This window comes from Engystomops pustulosus, chromosome 5, assembly GCF_040894005.1.
Source record: "Engystomops pustulosus chromosome 5, aEngPut4.maternal, whole genome shotgun sequence".
NCBI lineage: Eukaryota > Metazoa > Chordata > Amphibia > Anura > Leptodactylidae > Engystomops > Engystomops pustulosus.
Genome location: NC_092415.1, coordinates 69,097,049 through 69,121,181, shown reverse-complemented (window position 1 = coordinate 69,121,181; position 24,133 = coordinate 69,097,049). Strand labels below are relative to the sequence as shown.

The following is a 24,133-nucleotide window of genomic DNA, read 5'->3' as shown; positions in this document are numbered from 1 at the left end:
ACACATCTGATAAACCAGCCCCTTCTGTCCCAACTGTAATTTTATCAGTTGAATTTACTTTGCATAAAAATATTGACCGTGGTTAGTGAAGTTGTCGACAACCCAAAACAGCAAACCAATCTGATCTATTTACTTAGGAAGGTAGGTATCAACCACGGAAGGTAGAATGCTTACAGGGTATGGAAAAAATGTGCATATATGCCAGGTAGCTAGGTGGGGAAGACCTTCAGTGTCCCAAAATGGAAAAAATGGAAAAAAAAAAGCTGGAATAACACTTACTAGTAGAAACCTTAGCATGTAGAAGTAGGCCCAAGTCGATGGGCACTTATATAGTTAACGACTATCAAACTATAAAAATATACCAAGGGAACCAGGTGTCCCAGATAACAATTGGGACCACACAGAATACCAAAACGGCCCCCCTCCTTCTAAAGCCCCATAGGTGAAAGCATGTCAAAAATAATTGTAAAAATGTTAGTGGCAGTGCCCAATAATAGGGCCAATGAAGTAAAAGAGGGTAAATAGCAAGGCAGTTCTAGCCTATTTAATACCCCAGAGGTACCTTCCGGTGTATACAGTTATTGGCTTTACATATTGCACTTACCCGCAGGCATAGTAAAAACAGGCAGAGGGCAATCAGGAGGAAGGCCGAGCAGGTACACCCCGACGCGCGTTTCGCTGATGCTTCGTCCTCAGGATCCTCCTGACGAAGCATCAGCGAAACGCGCATCGGGGTGTACCTGCTCGGCCTTCCTCCTGATTGCCCTCTGCCTGTTTTTACTATGCCTGCGGGTAAGTGCAATATGTAAAGCCAATAACTTTATACACAGGATGGGGCTTTAGAAGGAGGGGGGCCGTTTTGGTATTCTGTGTGGTCCCAATTGTTATCTGGGACACCTGGTTCCCTTGGTATATTTTTAACATGATTTGTATATTGATATGTGTTTGACTTGGAATACTATGAAGTAATGATTTATCTAGCTCTTTTCTCGTTGATATTAACTATTTAAACTGTTGAGAGCTGTGTTTGTGCACTTGATACCGGGGCACTATTGGTTTTGCTGTTTAATGTTAACAGGCATCCTATTAAACCTCACCGTCTTCAACATCTATTAGGTATATAAAGTTGGTGGACCTTGTAGCCTTCATTGGTCCCATTGACTAAATGGGCTACATGATAGAAGACAGAAGATGTGCCTTATTTCCATTTTATTGCATTAGATTTATAGTTACTAATTGATCTAAAGCAAGATATTAAAAGCTAAGCAGTCTATTATGTTATTCCTTTTGTCCTTTATTCTGAAATTCTGTACAGTACTTTCCATCATTATTGACTGCACTACCACTGAATCCTGAAAATATGCAACAGGATAGGGCCCTGCAATACAACCCCTCTTATAGAACTGATCCCACGGGGACAGAGCTTGTGAGGGTGCCATATAAATTAACTTAATTGTGTGGGAAAATACAGTTTCAGCAATGCAAATAGACCATAAATCCTACAAATATACTATGCACTGAGATTTATACACAAGCTACCAGATCAGTCATAACTGATATGTGTCTCAGATGTTACTCCTAAGGAGGTCCATGTACTTTAAATGTCAGAAGTAGCAGTAGGTCAGTGAATGGGCTATAGAGAATTATGCAGCTGCAAATAAAAAAATAAAATATACTTACCCTGCACTGGCTGCTCATGGCTACTAGAGGTCAGTAATTGGGATTATGCTTAAAATTTAAAAGTATCTAGGAAACAGGTAACTAATAAGAAAACTAACACATAGCACTGTCGAAAACATAAGAAATAGAGTTGAATTAATCAAAGCCTTTTATTCCAACATTACAGCATACAGACCAGGATTTCAGATAAAATATAGAACTTAAACAATCAGTTCACCTGGAAAGAGTTTTTTATTTTTATTTTCTACCTCTTTAATAATGCATTAGTATGGAAGTTAGAATAACATTTACTAAATCTGAAAAACTAATGGTAAAAAACTTTGAAATAGTGCTTTGAGTAGTCATTTCCATCATTACCTTTTCCCTTGTCTAGATACAGTTGTATGTCAGGGTAAGAGTAGCTTAGTAGAATAGATTGGTTATATTTTACCACTAAGTGATATACTATATTTTCTATGGGGGAGATTTATCAGGACTTGTACCCCACTTTTCTGGCATACAAGCCCTGAAATATTGCAAATTCTTACAAACCACCAGGAATTGAGATTATTCTCCCCTTTACACTGCCTCCATGCTAAGTGAGTGTGGAGGGGTATGAAGGGGGTGCTGGTACTACCCTGAATGTTAGTAGCATACTTCTATGAAAAACCAGGGCCTGGCATAGAATCTCATGTCAGCACAGAAACCCACAGGATACATCATGAGGACAGAGCCTCCTGATGTATCCGGAGCTGCGGGGGGGGGGGGGGGGGGGGGGGTTGGGTCGTTCATGATACATGTCTCCCATGTGTATATATGTGGCCACCCAGTCAATACATTGTGATCTACAGCCTATCAAGAGTTATAGAGCATGTTGCAATATTGTTTTGGTTTCAAGTGAAATTTGAGTCCTTAACCAAATTAGAGCTAAAATGTATATCTTGTATTGTTTTTATTGATCACCCCGTCTTAGGAGAGTTGATTTATTCCAGATTGCTGGAAGTTTAACATAGCCAGCACCCCAACATTCAGACAAGCACTGTAGCTTCTTTACAGTCCTCCATGCAGCTTTGCTTGGTGTTCCACCTCAGCCAAATAGGCCTGAGATGCAAAGAGACCATGAGATAAATTGTTGTGATGTTGCCGGTTTCCAAAATTATGCCCTCTGCCCATGTATCGGAGCAAAAGCAGAAGGTGTATACATACTGAGATTGCAGAGTTTCCATGTGCATTGCAATTCAATGTAACATTATAGTTCATATAGTAATGGATGGTATGGCATCTTGAGGAACAGGTCTGTAATTTGGAAAAGTGTTATGGAAATGCACATTGAATGTGTTACATGGTCTGCTCTTTTCAACCTTCTAGCTAGCAAAAAAACCTATATCAAGCTGTCAGTACACATTTATTGACAAAATAACATAGATTTTTCAGGATAAAAGTAGAGCCAAATCAAAGAATTAATCTCAACCTAATAACTTATGCCCGTGATACATCCTTCAATTCACATTCAATTCAATAAAGATATGGTAAGATGATGTTAAACCTATCATATATAGATCTTCAGTGCAGGCAACAACTTCTAGTTCAGCCATATGTATCGGAAATAAAGACAATATGTATTGTAAGAGTTCTTTTATTTTTCCTTTCTATCTATTCGATCAGTGTCTGAGAAATAGGGTATGTACATGTTACTGTGTTTCTAAGCTAACAAATCAATTTAGCTCGACTGATTTGGAGCAGTATTCCAGGCCATAGTCAGAATTTTAATACTTTAATGATAAAGCTTTTTGGGCCTAAAATGTGATTTTGATGTTGCAGTTTAAAGATACCAGTATGTTGTTAAAACCAAAAATGTTTTTGTACTTTCATCTGATGATAATTGTGTTTTAATCCCAAGATGTATCACAATAAAATAGGCTAAAATCCATTTTAATATAACTAATTGTGATCGGCCAGAATGTGATCTGATAAATGAGGTTCTGTTCAACAACATCTAACTGGCTTCCGCATGGACACTGAAGCTACAGAAAGTAGTAGGCATTGGCCATGGAGTTCTGTGTAATCATTCCATTGTGTGTGTTGTTGGTAGCAGCAGGACTTGGAAACATTTATTTTTAATCCAAGATTGTAGCTGGACTCGGAGCACATGGGGAGTGTCATCATAACCCTTTGGACACAAAAAGAGCTTGTATTCACATGAGGATTTTAGGTAATAAGGTTTGTCTTTTATTTAGTGTTCTAATTCATCCCAAAGTGGTTTCGTAGATTTAATGTCATGGCTCAGATCAGTCTTGGCCACTAATTCTACCACATCAAACCATACTCATAAAACCATTTTAGAAAGACCTGTATTTGGACCCAGTCGGAGTAGTGGTGTAGAGTTGTCTAAAGTGCATGCTGAATGCTGTATCATAATCCTTAATTATTCAATAAAAGTAAGCGGCCTAGTCCATTCCCTGTAAAAAAAACATAAAATCAGCCCTCCCCCACAAGTTCTACAATAGTCACTGGGCATGACCTGCCCATGGTAACATCAGTCTAGTGCTGTGAAAACCAATGTGGCTCCCAGAGCAAAGCTCTTGAGCTCATTTCACTTTCAAAGGGAGATATAAACCCTGCAGTGTAAGAATAGGTGAATTTTCTGCGCCACTTGGTAAACCACTATGCAACTGACCTGTTCTTACTCCACGACAATGCTGCTTCATGCCAACAGTATGTATGATTGACTAGAGCAGTGGGGGCGAACCTATGGCACGGGTGCCAGAGGTGACACTCAGAGCCCTGTCTATGGGCACCCATGCCATAACCCCAAGAGTTCACCAGACAGGACTCAAGGCCTCTGGCAGTCCCAGGCAGCCCAGGACCCTAGAAAGAAAATACAATGATAATCCAAACTTCTTCTCCTTCTTTTTACTGTATTGGTGTCCTCAGGTGCCTATACAATTTAAACATTGTATTTACTGCTTAAATTTTTGCGAAAAATATGTGGGTATTGGTTGTAGTTTGGGCACTTGGTGTCTAAAAGGTTTGCCATCACTGGACTAGAGGATCAAATATTTTACAGGTGGACTTGCAGTAGTGGATGGACTCCTTTTAAGTAGAAGTGCCAGTTTAAGGTAATTGAATACAGCATATGACCTACATTAGTAACTTCTATGTTATGCTGCAGTGAATGCACAAGGAAACAAAAACTTTTTGTATATGAAATGTCCGAGAGTTACAGCATGTCCCGCAGCCGTCCACAGTTCATGAAAGCTGAATCCAGCAGGGCTCAATAGCGCATGTTTGGCCACTGCTGTCAAAGTGGGGGGCGGTCAAACCCGAGGAAGCTATCTCGTTTCTAAGGGACAAAATGACTACATTTTTGAGAAATTATCTTCACACAGGAACATTTTTTTTAAATAACATCCAATTGAAGAAATGTTTACATATGGAAAATTAATTAAATGAAATGTGAATGCCTAGATGGGAAAACCCCTTTTATGTACAGACTTCAAGTGGAGGAAAAGATCAGGAATGGCTATTTGATGCAGATTCTATGCCATGTGAGTATTTTATACCATTGTAATAACCACATATTTGTTGGTCTCCAGTGTATTTATACTGAAAAATAAACATAAATCCTTAATGTTAGCTTTATTGGCGATGTAGGGATATTGGTATATTGATTAATCTACCTTATAAATTTAAGTGCTCTTCTAGGTCAGAATTAGTTGGATAGCAATATAAATAACAACCATCTCATCATTATCTATTCTGGTTGAATGATCTTTATAAAACATGCTTAAAATATATGATGTATAATATTATACATCAAGTTCAGCATCCTATAGATCTCCCTATACCTCAGTATAAAATAATACCATCATAGGAAAGGGTTTTTGTTTATCCTGCAAACCAAATGTGGTTAAAATTAAACTATTTCCTGAATGTACTATTAAGTTGGATTCAGCTAGATCCATGAGACATGACATTAAACCATTCATAGCCCATTCACAAGGACATAAAAATTTCTGTGCATCATCTGTAGAGGAAAAATAGTTCAAACCATCTACTCCAAAGATTTATCATAGAGAGTTATTCATAGATTACATAAGATAAAATAGGGGAATAAATAAATAACCAATAAATAGAGAAATAATGGAAAATGATCTTTGACTCCTATGAGGATTTCTTAGTTTTCCATGTGGAAACCCCGATCTCTGCTTTCGTTATAATTCATCTTTCTTGAGTGTGATGGGTACAGATGACTTGATGACCCAGCTTTCAAATTCCAGTTCACATTGTCTCTGTAGTCCATAGCTTTCTGAATGTCACTAGAGGATGCACGAGCAGTAGATGGAGTCATAGCCACTAAACACCGACAAGGGCTGCTGGTACTTCTTGAACGGGTCAGAGGAGTAGCTGGAAAACGTCTGTGCACGAGACATCTTTGTTGTACTGAAACGGTTACCTAAAGTGACCAAAGTATAGAACAAAGGTTATACAACAGTATACATTAACAAGCAAATCAATACAATTATTTAATATTTCATTCTCTTTTGTTGCTGGAATGGAATGGAATAGGTGGCATGACACAAATAGAATCAGTGTTTTATAAGCACATGACTGTATTTATGGATGTCTACATATATCTGTTATGTCCATTGCATTGTGCAGGTCACCACCCACAAGTGATCAATACGTATATCAACTCATCATAGCATTACTATTAAATGCAACATACAAGACAGGATTAATAAATACAGAAATCAATCATGATTAGCCTCAACATTTTATATATATGTAGAAAAAGTAATGCCCCAAGTTCTAAGATTTCCAAACACTGGGGCTACTTTATTTGCCTAGTCACCGATTTGGCAAGTTCTGTGCAGCGCTGCATTATCTGTGTGCGCTATATAAATAATAATAATAATAATAATAATAATAATCTTTATTTATATAGCGCCATCAAATTCCGTAGCGCTTTACAAATCATAGGGGACATATACAACTATATTACATTACAAAGAACAAACAGTCATATGGAACAATAGGAGTGATGGCCCTGCTCACAAGAGCTTACAGACTATGAGGATGAGGGGGTGACACAAGAGGTTGTAAAATGGTCCAGCCATTCTTTATAAGGGAACAATATAAAATAATTTAATAAATAATTTACTAAACAACGATGTTGCTGCTTGAACCAGCCATCAGCCGCCATCTTATTTACAGGGTCCAAGGTGAAAAAGACTGCAGAGAAGCCTGGAGCTTGGTATATATCAGTTGTTTGCCAGATAACAGATGGGAGATAGGATGGATTAGTAAAGGGAGAGTTGACATTTCATGCAGTTAGCGAGAGTGATAGGCTTGCCTAAAGAGATGGGTTTTAAGAGCACGTTTGAAGCTTTGGAGGGTGGGTATTAGTCTCAGAGTCTGGGGAAGGGCATTCCAGAGAATTGGTGCAACTCGGGAGAAGTCCTGGATACGTGCATGGGAGGTTCGAATTAAGGTAGAGATTAATCTATTGTCACTGGCAGATCGAAGAGCACGGGAAGGGCGATAGACTGAGATGAGAGAAGAGAGGTAGGGAGGTGCAGCATTATTCAGAGCTTTGTGGATGAGGGTTATTATTTTAAAGTGAATACGGAAGGAGACAGGTAGCCAGTGCAGTGATTGGCACAAACTGGAGGCATCCGTGTAGTGTTTGGCCTGAAAGACGAGCCTGGCTGCTGCATTAAGAATAGATTGAAGAGGAGAGAGTTTAGAGAGTGGAAGACCGATTAGTAGGGAGTTACAGTAGTCTAGTCGAGAGTGAATAAGTGCAACAATTAGCATTTTAGAAGTTTCAAATGTCAGAAACGGCCGGATTCTGGAGATGTTTCTGAGATGTATATGGCAAGAGCGAGCAAGAGATTGAATATAAGGTGAAAAGGAAAGGTCAGAGTCCAGCACAACCCCAAGACAGCGGGCCTGCTGCCTCGGTGCTATAGTGATCCCACAGACCGAGATGGAGGAGAGGTCAGGGGTGGTTTGGTTAGTAGATGGTGGAAAGACAAGAAGTTCAGTCTTAGAAAGATTAAGTTTCAAGAAGAGAGAGGACATGATGTTAGAGACAGCAGAGAGACAATCACTAGTGTTCTGGATTAAGGCAGGGGTGATGTCACGTGCAGAAGTATATAGCTGGGTGTCATCAGCATAAAGATGATAGTGGAAACCAAATCTGCTGATGGTTTGTCCAATGGGGGCAGTATAGAGAGAGAAGAGGAGAGGACCTAGGACTGATCCCTGAGGAACCCCGACACTGAGAGGAAGATGAGAAGAGAAAGATCCAGAAAAGGAGACACTGAAAGTGCGGTCAGAGAGATAGGAAGAAAACCAAGAGAGTGCAGTGTCCTTTAGGCCAATGGAGTGAAGCATCCTAAGGAGGAGCTGGTGGTCCACAGTATCGAACGCTGCCGATAGATCCAGGAGAATAAGGAGAGAATAGTCACCTTTGGATTTTGCAGTGAGGAGATCATTGGAGACTTTAGAAAGAGCAGTTTCAGTGGAATACATAGAGCGGAAACCAGATTGCAGGGGGTCAAGGAGGGAGTTAGCTGAGAGATAGCGGGTTAGTCGAGAATAGACCAAGCGTTCCAGGAGTTTGGAGATGAAAGGGAGGTTAGAAACTGGTCGGTAGTTAGTAGCATTGGATGGGTCCAGTGAAGGTTTCTTTAGTAAAGGGGTAACAATAGCATGCTTGAAAGAAGAGGGGACGACCCCAGAAGAGAGAGAGAGATTGAAAATTTTAGTTAGGTGAGAAGTGACTGCTGGGGAGAGAGACTGTACCAGATGTGAGGGGATGGGGTCACTGATGCAGGTAGTGGGGCGAGCAGAGGAAAGGAGCCTAGACACTTCTTCCTCTGTGACTGGCTCAAAGGAAGAGAGTGAACAAGATAAGGTATGGGAGGGAAGGGGATTGGAGGGGTGAGTGGATTGAGCAATTATTTCCTGGCGGATACAATCAATTTTATTCTTAAAATAGGCGGCCAGATCTTCAGCCCCAAGGTCTGTGACAGGTGGCTGCACCTTTGGTGTTAGTAAGGAGTGAAGGGTATCAAAGAGCCTTTTGGGGTTGTTAGAGAGAGAGGATATGAGATTAGTAAAATAGACCTGTTTAGCAAGGTGAAGGGCAGAGTTATAAGTTTCTAGCATAAATTTGAAGTGTAGAAAGTCTGCAGATGTGCGCGATTTTCTCCACAGACGTTCAGCAATCCTGGAGCACTGCCGAAGGAAACGAGTTTGTTCAGTGTGCCAAGGTTGCCTGCGTGTGTGTTGAAAATTTCGGATAGTGAGTGGTGCCATCTCATCTAGGGCGCTTCTGACAGTGTGATTATAGTGGTTAGTAGCCAGGTTTGGACAGGTGAAAGTATTATTATTATTATTAAAGTTTTGGCTTTATCTCATGAGCCCTTCTTATGCCATAGACCCTGGCTCATGATATGATAGAATATGACATACCTAAATTCCTTAAGGTATAATTGATACTATGCTGTATTGGACTCCTAATAATTTCTATATTTTTATAGAACACAATATTGCTGATGCAATATTTAACAGTACATACATTATATAGCAGCCCCTATATTTGTGATTCCATACACAAATGGATAACAAATGGATAACAAATGGATAACTAGCTCATTTATCTGTCAAGTTATCTCACGTTGCATTGTCCAGCTTAACTTGTGATACACATGTGGACATGTTTAACCACCATATACATTGAACACTATACATCCACAAAGCTCTGCATAATGCTGCTCCTCTCTCACCTCAGTCTTTCACCCAACCTGTGTTCTTTGATCTAACAGAGATGTTAGATTAATCTCTACCTTAATTTGAACCTCTCATGCACGTCTCCTCCTCCTGCACCAATTCTCTGAAATGACATTCCCTGGACTATCAGACTAATACCCACCCTCCAAAGTTTCAAACATGCTCTTAAAACCCATCTCTTTGGGTACCGCACTGACAAACTGCATGAAATGTCAACTCTCTTTATGAACCCATCCTCCTCCTGTCTGTTATCCAGCAAACACCAAATATATACCAAGCTCAAGGCTTCTCTGCAGTCACTTTCACCTTGGACTTTGTATACAAAATGGCGGCTGATGGCTTTTTTTAATTAAATTATTTTACACTGTTCCCTTATAAAGAATGGCTGGAGCATTATACATGCTCTTATCCCTCTTGTGCCCCCCCTCATCCTCATAGACTGTAAGCTCTTGTGTCACTCCCTCATCCTCATAGACTGTAAGCTCTTGTGTCACCTTCTCATCCTCATAGACTGTAAGCTCTTGTGTCACTCCCTCATCCTCATAGACTGTAAGCTCTTGTGTCACCCCCTCATCCTCATAGACTGTAAGCTCTTGTGTCCCCCTCATCCTTATAGACTGTAAGCTCTTGTGTCACCTTCTCATCCTCATAGACTGTAAGCTCTTGTGTCCCCCTCATCCTTATAGACTGTAAGCTCTTGTGTCACCTTCTCATCCTCATAGACTATAAGCTCTCGTGAGCAGGGCCCTCACTCCTATTGTTCCATATGACTGTTTGTTCTTTGTAATGTAATATTATATTTGTATATGTCCCCTATGATTTATAAAGCGCTAATGGTGCTATATGAATAAAAATTATTATTATACAGTATGTCTAAACTGCTCTACTGCTTTACAATCCTTTATTGCTACCGTTTCATATTGCACATACATATGGAAATATAACACATATATTATGAATACAATGTAAACACTACACTGAATAACCTTGTACCACTCAGATGATACTTCAGTAGTTTTACACAAATCTAACACTTTCAAGATGTTGGAAGTTCACAAATTGTTTTTATATGGATTTAATAAAAATGGAAATTTGATATCTAGTTAGACACTTTATGCTTTGTTTCACTGATTTCAAGTACTCTTCAGGACCTTAGGAGCTCCTGTATGACATTATTGATTTGGATTACAAGTGCAGCAGGCTCACTGGACAATGTCATTTATACTGCACAGAATTATAACATGCGGGGATTCTGCATGTGGCATTGGATATTTCTCCACTTTAAAACCCTGTTATGGGGACAATGGTTACTACTAGCTATAATACATTTATACACTTTCAATAAGACTAATGTAATATTCTAAGTGTAATTCATTTTCCTCCAGCGGTGAAGGAACAGTGAAGCAAAGGGCAATAGCAAATAAAACTTGGTTTGGTTCATGTATAATCTGATATTTAGACTACGATTTAGGATACTCTGGTACAAATCTATAACCCATTTCCCTTATTTAAAGTGGTTGCACAGGCTTTAAATTTTTGTAATGTTTCTTGAGAAACAATAAAATCTTGTACTTAGCTCCTCCGGAGCTCCCATTCCCCCGCAGCAGTGGCCGTCACCCACGGCTTCTTTTTTTTTAAGGAGGTTGGTGCTCCCATTCCGTCTACTGTTGCACACCTGCTACTGCATGAGTTTCAGTGTGGATGGATTCACCACAGAAGGTGAGCATAACATTTTTATTGTTTTTTAACCCTCCCAAGCCTTATATAAATTTCTTTAATCCCAAACATCCACTTTAATGTCTAAATACTACATACAGTCTCCAATAACATCACATTCATTCTCCCAGTTTATTGATTAAAGGATCTACTAGTATTGTTCAAACTTATATATTTTCTGTTTTTCAGCAATATGTAATTTTGTAGGAGTTTTTTTTTATAATTATGCAAATTAGGCTCTCAGTGCTCTATGGTTAGGGTCGTGACTGGTGGTGTGTAAGTTTTCTTCTTTCTATGATGCCCATTGCTACCCAGCACTTTCACACTTTACATCTCCCCGCCTTCATCCCGCCCTAAGAACCTCATTTGCATATATTTTTTAAATGGAAATGTATTTTTAAATGACAGATGGTTCGGAAAAAGAAAAGGTTGATCTGGGAGCTCGTAAGTTACCCTACACAATGCAGATTGATGAGGAAGCTCATGCACTCTCCTTAATAAACATTCATTGATGCAAAAAATAATTATAAAAGGTTAATCAATGATAGTCAAAATATTGTATGCAAAGCTTTTTTTTTGCAAGCGTGTTTTAGATCTTGTTTTTTTCATTGTCTAGTCTTCAATTTTAGGAATCAATGAAAATGCAACAGTCAATAGACAAATTTGCATCATCACAGCACAAACCAACATGAACAAAATCCTTCAGGTTGGAACAGATTGAGAAATTCATTTCCATCACAGCAGTACAATTATACAGTATGCCTGTGATAAAAAAAAAAAATCCCATATATAAAAGAAGAAAACATTTGTATTACTGATTTTATGAGCAGTGTAGCTTTTTATAGAGAGACAGTAGATCCACCAAAGCCAGTGCCAGACTATAAGGAACCCTAAATGATCAGGACAAAAGTGCCCCACCACCAGATACTTCTTGTAATCTCTAGATTTGCAGATAAACAGCAGTAAAAAGTATCCAGAGCCACCTCAGATGACTGTATAGCACATTATTTAGCCACTGGACAAAATGCATATTTAGAGACTAGTAAAAGAAAGTTACAGATGGGACACAGGACGAAACATGAATAAATTTTGATAAATTAAAAGGGTTTTCCACTTTAAGCACATTACAGCATATACTTATTATTGTTTATGTAATGGAAAGTTATTCAGTTTTCTAATATACTTTCTGTATCATTTGTTCACAGTTTTCTAGATCTCTGATTGATGTCTTCTGCTATCATAAAACAGGAAGTTTCATTGTTTCCTTCATTTCTGTAGGTGAACACCTGTCGATGGTCATGTGATGTCACACAGAAGCACGGCTCTGAGTACTCTTTATGATATAAAGAGCCATGCACCTGTATGACACCACATGACCAAGGAACATTTTTTATTTACAGGAAGAAGACTTGCTGTTGAAAGACAGCAAGCAGAGATCTAGAAAATCATGAAGATTAGATACCGAAAGTATATTGAAAAATGTTAGAACTTTTCAATGTACAAATAATATCAATTATTTGCTGGAATGTGCTTAGAGTTAACAGCCCACCTTTACTCCTCCATGCCATGAAAGCCAGCTGGTTTGGCCATACCAAATCATTATCAGTTTTCCTAAATGTTTTAGCTAATGATAATAAACCACAGCATAATTTCAAAATAAAAATAATTTTTTGTAAGATTATGCAGTTGGAAGCTTCTTATCTTATCTCATATACATGTTCCAGCACTTATAATTTTCATTATCCAGTATCATAAATACGCCCTGGTTAGGCACAGACCCCCACTTTTTTTTAGGGGGGTAAGAAGCTTACAGTATTTAATGTCATTGCTAAGTTCAAAGCATCATTGGTATGAGGAAAGCTGTAGGAAAGCTGTTCCTTTGTATTTCTTATATATACTTATATTTCTTCATATACTCAAGTGTAAGCCAAGTGTTTCAGCACAAAAATGTGCTGCAAAACCCACACTCGGCTTATGAGTCAAAAAAAAGAAAGACATTACTCATCTTTCTGACGCCCCCGCAGGTCTTCTCTTCTTCGGTCCTGCAGTGGCAGGTTTGTGTGATGCTCTGGCGCACAAGTGCAGACGCTGCTGACATCATAGTGTGTGCCGGGGGCATTGGGCTGGCTATATACTAGGGGAATGATGGCTGGTTATACACTGGGGCAGGGAGCTTTCTAGCAATATACCGGGGCAGGGGCAGTGGGCTGACAGGCTTATATACTTGGGCAGGAGGCTGGATAAATACTGGGGTAGGGGGATGGTTATATACTGGGGCAGGGGCAGGGGCAGGCTATATACTGGGGGAATGCTGGCTAACTAAATACTTGGACAGGGAGGGGCTGGATGGCTATATACTAGGGGGGAAGGGGACTGACTAGTTATACAGTGGCTGTGACCAATGCTTCCCCCCCTACCCCAGGTTTTTACTTGAATCAATAGGTGTTCCACGTTTTTTGTGGTAAAACTAAGGGCCACTGCATATTCGGGTTGGCTTATACTCGAGTATATACAGTATTTCTAATTTACTTCTTTATTTGGCTCAAAACAACTGCACGACAAACTATACCAAAAATGACATGTGAATCCAGACATAATGGCTTGCATTTATCAAAAACAGTGCAGTTTGTACTATGTGCAGTTTGCCTGTGTAGTGTGTAGAGGGCGCCAGATTCATGAATTGTGTTGGACGTTCTTCATAAATCTGGCTCCCTCTGCAGTGCACCTTTATCATTGGGATACAACACATTTCTGTCAGACACTGCATAATAAATGTGGTGCACGGTCCGATGGTGCGCTGGAACGCCCACTTCAGTCAGGAGTAGAGCAGCTGCAGCACATATGTGGTGCGGACACTTCTTAAATACATGTGCAAGTAGTTTGCACTAAAAAGAATGTGGAAAGTCCGACAGAAAACTGGCACAGGGGTTTTAATAAATGTGGGCCACTGTTGAGAAAAGTATACAGCGTTAGCCAAGATCAGTAAAACTATACAAAGCATTGCATGTGAATCCAGTCATAAAGAAACAGTATCAAACCCCAATAAATGGCGTTCAAATGTAAACATATTTACTAAAAAGTAGTTCTTGCTAGAAAAGTGTGAAATCATATTTTACAAGAGCAGTGATTTGCATGTATGAATGAGGACTTTATCGAATATCTGCGATGTTCTATTGTTCTAAGACCTTGCAATGACACATTGACAGATTGTTCCCTGCGCCCTGTCTTCTCTCTGATCACCTTTCTCCAATATAAGCTTAATATAGACATCAGGAACAATTACTTGTGACCAAATAGTAGGAAGGGATGATTTGTATTGCGCTGGCGCTGTGTACAGTATTTGTCAGCTGCTTTATGATGTGCCCATCACTGTATCACGTATAGGAAGGAAGCAGTTAATAATGAGCCTGGTACAAATCCCCAGGACTTGGCAGACTCTATTTTCACTTAACAGATTGCTTACTTGCTCTGGATGTTCTTTCCCCCCTATCTCTCATCTGTTGTAGTAACATCTATGGGAAATGCAAATAGAACTCTCCAGGTCATCAATGAGATATTTGTGCCAGCGTAGTGGCTTACTGCAGGCAGCAAAACAATTCCTCTACCATATACAGCAGATTAATTTGTAGGGTGTCTCTTTTCATCTCTTTAACAATTAACTCCGTAATCCTGTTAAAAGATCCTCACTGAACACTTCATAAATAGCAAGTATAATCCAATTCACTCTGAGCTTCAATAGAGAATTAAGTTTTATTGTAAATATTAGCCAAACGTAATAAACCGATTTATTTATCTATCTATTTTCTATCCATATATTTGTCTCTTTCTGTCACAGTTATCTATCTATGGCTAGAGGTTAAATGAATGAAAACTTGCCAATAAAGTATTATACTCTTGGACCTATTGGTGTGTGCCTGTGTTTTCTTTCAGATAGATAAGTACTTTTTACATATACCGAGTCATTTTCCAATCAAAATTAACTGGTTATTAGATTGGAAATGGTAAATGAATACAGATGGGTACAATTGGTGTATAACTATAATTTGGCACTGCTAATAGATTCTGGGATGCGGGACAATACAGAACTGCTTTCTTCAGGCCAAATATCCAAATTCAGCCTAATGTTGCTTAGTCTAACTGGTAGAATGTTATCTAATGGAAAGATTACAAATTTACAATGATGTAAAAACAATAGAAATGGGGGGAAACCGCCACAGCAACCGCAAATCATAATGGTTTACTAGTCTAATGTTTTCTTCAAGTTTTTATGTCTCATAGTGATGCAATGGATATTTCTATGAAATGTATCATTCTAGAAGTCAATTTCTACCGCCTGGCACATCAACAACATTGTAAATATTGATTGGATGATTCACAGGATGGCATTAAACCGGAATAGAAATTGATAAACAAATAGCAAAGTTATTGTAACTGCAACAGTATTCACAGTGTATTTGTAAACATGGTCATTACCGATCCAAATCTTCCACTTCCTGATGATAATTATAATCATTACGCAAATGTTTCATTGAAGAGATGATTACATTTAGTGTGACTGGTGGAAATATCCATAAGAATACCAGTGCTAACTATTGTGATTGGGTGAACCCATTAAATGAAATACAATCAATATTTGTAAAATATATAATGCACATTCTCTATTCACCTGCAGGTGGCACTGGTTTTACTTTGACAAATTATTTATTGAACCTGTATAAATACTTGTGAAACCAATAAAAGACTGGAACATCAATTATTCACTTAAGAACTGTAAAGAGAACACTGGGATATTATTTTTAATGGAAAACAAATACAGATATCAAATCTCATTAATCCCTTCCCGCAGTGGGACGTTTTTGATTTTGCATTTTAATTTTTCACTCCCCACATTTAAAAATACATAACTTTTTTATTTTTCCATGTAGAGAGCTGTATGAGGGCTTTTTTTCTGTGCAAATTGCACTATTATGCGGCAGTGGCACCGCTGAAGACGTCATAACGTGTGCTGGCCAGCAAAACGCCTCTCTGCTGGCTGTCAAAGCAGAAACAAGACAGAAGAGGAGCGGTGGGGAGGGGAGCATGAGGGTGCCGTGCCGAGCATTACGGAATGCCGGAAGGTGAGTACGTTTATTTTTTATGCACTGGGAAAACTGGGTGCTGGCAGGCTATATACTAAAGGAGGCTGGCTATATACTAAAGGGGGCTGGCTGGCTATAAGCTAAAGTGGGCCGGCTGCCTATATACTTAAGGGAGATGGCTGGCTGTATATTAAAGGGGGCTGGCTATATACTAAAGGGGGCTGGCTGTATACTAAAGGGAGTTGGCAATTTACTACAGGGGGCTGGCTATATACTAAAGGGGGTTGGCTATATACTACTAGGGGCTGGCTGGCTATATACTACTGGGGGCTGGCTAGCTATACAATACTGGGGGCTGGCTGGCTATATACTAAAAGGGACTGGCTGGCTATGTACTACATGGGGCTGTCTATATATTACTGAGGTAGGCTATATACTACTGGGAGCTGGCTATATACTACAAGGGACTGGTTGGCTATATACTACATGGGGCTGTCTATATATTACTGAGGTAGGCTATATACTACTGGGGGCTTGCTGGCTATATACTGGGAGGCTGTGACCAATGCATTTACCACCCTCGGCTTATACTCGAGTCAATAGGTTTTTCCCGTTTTTGGTGGTAAAATTAGAGACCATGGGTTATACTAGGGTCAGCTTATACTCGAGTATATACAGTATTTTCTTTTGGGCTTGGTTTTTAAAGGACACCTACCATTTAGAATGGTAGGGGTAAGCTGTAAGTACCGAGCACCAGCTCAGGGTGAGCTGGTGCCGGTACTTACTTTCGTTAGTGTTATAAACCACGGTATCGCGGTTTTAACACTTTTTAAACTTTAGAGCAGAAGGGGCTTCGGCGCTGCGCGCGACCGTGCTCGCGCAACATCTCCGCTATTTCCTATGTAGGCGCGCGCACGCAGCGCCGAAGCCTCTTCTGCTCTAAAGTTTAACCAGCACCCTGAGCTGAGCTTACAGCTTACCCCTACCATTCTAAATGGTAGGTGTCCTTTAATGCTTTCACCGTGCAAACCCTACCGGTACGATCACAGGAATACCAAATTTATATAGGTTATGTTTCTTAATGCATTTTGAAAAATTCATAACTTCCGTACAAAAAAAAAATCTTCATTTCGCCATCTACTGGTGCTAATAACTTTTTCATACTCCAATGTATGGAACTGTGTAAAGTGTCATTTTTTGCAAGATGAGATAACATTTTCATTGCTACAATATTGAGGACTGGGTGACGTTTTGTTCGCTTTGCAATACATTTTTCATTTATTGCAAATTGGCAAAAAAGTGACGTTTTTCGTAATGAGGTTAAACTCTGGGAATAACCATTATTATATTTTGATAGGTTGGACATTTTTGTTTTTACAGTTTATTTTTATTACAATTGGGGAGGCGATTTTACTACTCATTTGCCGACAGCGATTGAAGAGTTAACAACTGCAATCAGTGCGATCACTGTTTACTGAAGTAAACACCCACCTTTTATGGAGAGGGCTCTATATACAGTATACCCACAGCTAACATGTGACATACTATAAGTCAACAAATTTGGTGCCTGATAAAACTACCTCACTCCATGACATCATTCTAAAAAGTTGTAGTTGTAGCGTACCTGTTGACAAGTGTCATTTGTTTGACATGAAAGGATGCGTATTTAGTGTAGAAATGGTTGGACCTGTTTTTTAATAATTATGTGCTGTAACTATATAAAAAACTGATCTGCTTTTGTTCTGTGAGGTTTTGTAATAGTAATTCATGCCCCCATTAATCTCTAGTGTGCATGGACATGGTGCTCTGAGGCCCAGTTCATGTACCAAGTCTCACTAGACCGTTAACATGCCGAGCAGCTGCAAATTAAAGAGCATATCCTATTTCTGCTCAGTTTTGATCATTTCCCCTATTCACAAACCACCACAGGCCACTTTCCCCTGTTTGTGGTCCATAATGCCACAGGGTCATGTGCATGAGGCCTTAAACGTTTTTTTCCAGAACTTTTATATTGATGATTTATTCTTGGGATCAGCTGATTGAATGGTTGTAACACAGCTTGGAATAGTGCTCAGTAGGCCAAAATGGTTAAGATATGGGTACCCTTTACTTTACCGAAATGTGGAGGCGGTTATTGCTTCTTTTCCTGCTTGTAGGCCATGTGTGGAGTCACTACATTGTGACAAACAAATATAATATAATACCCACTCAAGAGGACTCTTGTATCCAGCCATTTTAGACTTGTCTATGCTAAAGAATGTGTACTCACATATTTTACGTTGATAAAATATATTATTAGTTAAAGTTGCCGTATACAGGCAGTCCCTGACTTAAGGTCACAGAAGACCCCTAGTTTCTGACGGACCCATCTGCCCATGTGACCTCTGGTAAAGCTCTCTGGATGTTACTTTAGTCCCAGGCTGCAATGATTAGCTGTAAGGTGTCTGTAATGAAGCTTTATTGACAATACTTATTCCATGACAGCACAAAATTTAGAAAATGCAATTTTGACAGGGACAAATTTTTTTTATCTGAAACCACAACTATAAAATATTCCAGTTCCCATCTACATACAAATTCAACTAAAGTACAAACCTAAAGAACCTATCTTGTACGTAACCCGGGGACTTCCTGTATTTATTAACTACTGAGCCTTCTGGCAGAAAATAGTTGTACTTAATGTCATATTTCAATATGGATGGTCTAAATGTACAGCAGCAATGCTTCTCAGGATAATTACATATAGGTTTTACAATAGGTTATGATCCTGATCAAACATGATGTAGGCACAACTCTACAAATTGCTTGACATTCCCTTACAGATAGAAGCAGATATATTAGTGCCGTCTTATGTAAATTATGTGATTTTGGTTGTGTATGTTTGTGTCCTGGATGTGAGCAGGGCTGCAAGTAGGAATTTCTGGGCCCCTGACTGGCAAATTTTGTGCCCCCACTCTTCCTAGGGCACAATAGTTTCACAATAGTTGTGCCCCCCCGCCCCCCAACCCGCCAAGTTATTTTGACAGCTGCTAATAATACACAACCCATCTGTTACAAAATCTCATAATTCATACCTGCAGAACCTCATTATACACACCTCATCTGCTGCAGAACATCACCAAACACCCTCAGCTGCTGCAGAACCTCATAATACCCACCTCAGCTGCTGCAGAACATCACAAAACACACCTCAACTACTGCAGAACATAATAATACACACCACAGCTGCTGCAGTACATTGCAATATACACACATCAGCTGCTGCCAAACCTCATAATACGCACCTTAGCTGCTGCAGAACATCACAATACACCTTTTAGCTGTCAGTAGCTACAGAACCTCATAATATATACCTCAGCTGTATACAACCATCATAAATGGCACAAAATGCTGCTAATTTTAGTCCAGTAAGGATAGACCTTGTTCTCATAGATGTCAGTACCTGACCAGTCATAAAGTGTCAGTTCACAGCACAGAGAATAATGGAAACTGTGTAGAAGGTCTCCATCCTCCCTCCATTCTCCATTGTGTTACACGTATTAGGGTTCCTTATGTTCTTCTTTTGTTACTTATAACAGAAAAAATGTGCACCACTATTTTTCTAGTTGAAATAATGGAAGGACATGATGGAAACTAAGTTCACACCAGCACTTTTTCTATTATGTAGTTCTGTTTTAGAAGAGAATAACGGAAACTATAAATGGAAGGTGAACACAAGATATTCCATTCACCCTCCACTGCCCATAGAGATACATGTACAGGAGGCTCCGTCCAACATGATTCTATTAAATATAACAGCAAATACTACAAGCACTGCAGGGTGCGATGGGGAGGCGGCCTGAGCTTACATACATAAAGACCATTCTATATATCACCAATAAATAATATCCTGTACACAGATAAATGACCTGCTGTATACAATTCATGATAATACAGATATACATATCCTTATTATCACACGTACCCTTTAATAAATACAAATACACCATATATTTACCTATACATACACAATTACGTGCAGAAATATGCATACACATATGTATGCCAGGCACATGCACACACATACAGGTTATATACTGCATGTCCATTTATTTCATACACACATGCAGACACAGTAGCATACATACACACATATCTGGCAAATACTTACCCACAGTGAAGGCTGTCATGTATGCAGGATTGCAAACCAGCTTACAGAAAACTATGCTGGGGCAAACAAAGAGTTAAACACCTCCCTCTGCTTCCTCTTCCTGTACTCTGACCCCAGTCATGATCTCTTGTAATGCCCCTCCCCCTCTTCTCTTCTCCAACTGCTGCTGGCTGCAGTCAAAATATACAGGAGAGAGCACAGGCTATACAGGAGAGTCTGTGCCAGCCACCCACTACTCTCTTGGCAGCCTGAGGGGCTCTGGGCCTCTCTCCAGGCAAGGCTCCCTGAATAAATTGTCACCAAACCCCCCTGATGACGGATAGTGGGAGACTACAGCCTAAACTACAGCAGTTACTAAAACATACCGGGCATTTTTTATGCAGGGTATAAAGGACAAAGCACTTTATCTAAAAGTGACCAGATGTGGAGGAAAAGAGAATATAGGGTTAAATTTTACCATAGAGTTCCAATATACAAGCGCCACCATATACATTTCTGAATGCTTCTTTGTGGAGCAACGTGTCAGCATGGGGCCCCTTAATCATGTGAGATCACCATTATAAATGAAGGAACAAGACAGTAGAGGGTAGACAGTAAGGGACAATGTAGCCACAGATTTTGCACACCAACATTAGAAAACTCATTTCTACTTATTGTTTTTTTTCATGCCCGAAAGATCATAAAGGCCTCTCAGTTCATTCCGCCAGTAACAATAGATTTATTCACCCTGTCTGTACCACTGCAATAAGAGTTTCCCTCATACTTCCCAAAGGAAATTAAGTAAAAAACCAAATGTGGCCAAAGTAAAAGTCTTCAAATACCTCTTTAAACTTTCAGAGATCTATTCCTCGTCTGGCAATGAGCATGTTTGATGTGCAATACTTAAACTCATACAAGAGCAGGAATTGAGATCCGGAGAATAAAATAATGAATAGGCCCTTCGGCAGTGCAGCCGTATGAGCTCCAGCAATAAAAATAGAAAAACATAGAAGGAAGAGTACTTTAGCATCACTGAGCAAGAAACACATCAACCATAGATGATAAAGTGGGATTTCTATAGCTTCCAGGGTACTACATATTCATAGCTTTATCCATGATTGTTACACATTGAACACTTTCTGGTTATCAAGTGTACATTTACGCATAGACAAAAATCTATAAAATGACATGTTATTGGCAAAGACATGCTATCTACATTCAGAGGACGAGCTGCAGAGTAAATGCTCTTTAACAAGTGCAGAAACAGATGTTGTTACTCAAGGACTGAGGATAATGAAGAATAACTGATAATGACTTTGGTTACAGTTTTCTTCTGTTTTGAACTATATTTTATCATTTAGTATTTTTCCTTGGCTGACTTGGCTGACTTGGCTGACTGTTGGGTTAAGGTGTGACAGGATTGTCATAATATGATATCATAATATCATTCAGGGGCAGAAAGCTGAATCTATATAGTGGGGTACCCATTATGCACATTACAGACTGGCACATTATGGACTCTGTTGCTCCCTGTTCTGCCATAGTTACAATGTAGCAGCATCCTGAGGGCAGGGATAAAGTTTTCAGTGCGTGGTCCAGGTTTTACTCCACCTGAACTTTGATGCTCCATGGAATTGCACGCGTTGCTTTAAAGGCAATACTGTCTTTTTTGAAGCCTGGATTTGGAAAAAATGAATAAAGTTTATTTGACAGAAAAGCGATATTTAGGATAGTGAAAATGAATTCAGTTCCCTTTTGTTCGCCTACTGTCAGCTTTTATCTACTGTCTGCTCATTGATGTGTTTACTGTCCAGTGCCTGAAGGTCAGTGAGACATGTACTATAGCATAATGTGGCTAGTACAACCAGGATCCTGCTGCCCAGCATTGGCTAAGAGAAGAAAGCAGCACAGGGTTCCCTACAGAAGCAGAGACCTGTCAGTCATGCTGGGCCAGAGAGAAGCTACTCTGTGGACACTTCTTTCATTACTTTACTCTGTTTCATAGTACAAGACAGCTCTCTAGGCAGGTGACTACTAGTTTACATGCTTCCTGTGGTTGGAACAGCATGAATCGTCTTACTAGCTATCTATAAATGTAAAAATCTATAACATAAACTGATCAGCAGTAACACTAAATCCACCGACATATGAAGAGAATAACATTAATTATCGCATTACACTGGGAAACTGGGGAAAGGATTCAACAGAACAGTTATTGAAGTTGATGTGTTGGAAGCAGAAATGTGTCAGAGCTAAGATCTGAGATACGAATTCTGGCAAAACAACTGGGGTTTAGCATCTTCAAATCAAGATGTGTGCTGTTCCTACTAAGCAGTGGTTAGCATATATCAAATGAGGTCCAAGAACAACTGATGAGCCGGCAACCAAGTAGTAGGTGACCAATGCTCTTTGGTGCTTATAAGGAGTGAAGGTTAGCTCACCAGCTTCTATCTCACAGAAAAGCTACTGCACTGCAGCACATATTGCTAAAAAAACAATGACAATTTGGCAGAACACATAGGCAATTACAGCATTCTGCTTATGGGTCTACATTACAACGTAGAACTGAACTCTGTCCATCACTGAAAACATCTAATGGGTAGAGACCATTTCTTGACATCTGTTCTAATGAATTATTTATTTCACTTTGGATTTATTTTGATTAATAATATTCACCTTCCATTTAATCATAAATAATATGTCTAAATATATTTATGTAATATAATAAATAAGATTTCTCTACCGCAAAACACTGTTTAAATTCACAACTTTTGCATCATGGAACAAAATGTAACTTAACTCCTGCCTGGTTTGAAAAGAAAAGTGAAATTATACAATACATCCTAGACCCCAAACCTCAAAGTAAGAAGTCATGCTTTGTCAACCACCAGCTCAATGATAAATCGTGGTTACATGCTTGGCTGTGAGCCCAGAAGTGTCACTAAGCAACCTTCTTAAAGTAGCACATGAGGGCTAAAAGCTTTAAGAGCTGACATCAGATACTCTTAATCTCCATTATATGAAATATTAGTAAACTATTGCGTTTGAAAAACCCATATCTCCACGAACTGTGGACCAAAATATAAAACATTAGGATTTTTAGGTAGATATTAAAAATAAAACATTGTAATCTATTTTAATAAGAATGAGCAATTCAGATGCCAAAATCAACCAAAATTGAACATTGCATTAATTCACCTCATTGAAATGCATCAGAAACAAAAAAAACCCATCTGAAATGTATTATACAAAATAAGTTATAACTTCATTAGATTCCACTGCTTAAAGGAGTATTAACATTTTATTCACAGGATGTATCTCTGGTACAAATACATATTTTTATAACAACATCTCCCCCACAACTTGGTGAGGTGGCCCTAACAGCTAAAGGCAATCAGAGAGTCAATGAAGAGGTGGCCATACAATGAGTATTTAAGTTATATACACCTGTTTCTTGTGGACTGAGCTGTTTGTATAAACCATATTCCTAATTATCTTAATCTTAATATTCTTAATTGATCAAATATTTTGATTCAGTACAAGTAGCTTCCTGGCCAGTCAAATAAAAGAAGTGTAATGCAGTGAGGGAATTGCAACATCCCCCACCGGGGCCTAGCCTTTTCTTGGGGCCTGGAGGCAGCCAGGGCCCAGAATACCGGAGTGGCTGGCGGTTGTGACCTAGGCACGCTAGTGTCACGGTGCTTGGTATGGGGACCGGAGGGCTGTCCCACAGACTTGCAGGTCTCCA

General features: G+C 39.3%; 1 protein-coding gene across 2 annotated transcripts in view; it reads right to left on the bottom strand.

Annotated features, from left to right (window-relative positions):
- Positions 1-1,830: 1,830 nt before the first annotated feature.
- DOK6 (docking protein 6) overlaps positions 1,831-24,133 on the bottom strand; it is a 329,352-nt gene continuing 307,049 nt past the window's right edge. Inside the window, exon 9 of one of the 2 annotated variants that reach the window (XM_072152306.1) lies at positions 1,831-6,115. In XM_072152306.1, coding sequence (XP_072008407.1) covers positions 5,837-6,115 — 279 coding nt within the window. In that variant the 3' untranslated portion in view covers positions 1,831-5,836. The remainder of the gene's footprint in view (positions 6,116-24,133) is intronic. The other variant, XM_072152307.1, reaches the window with a different exon arrangement.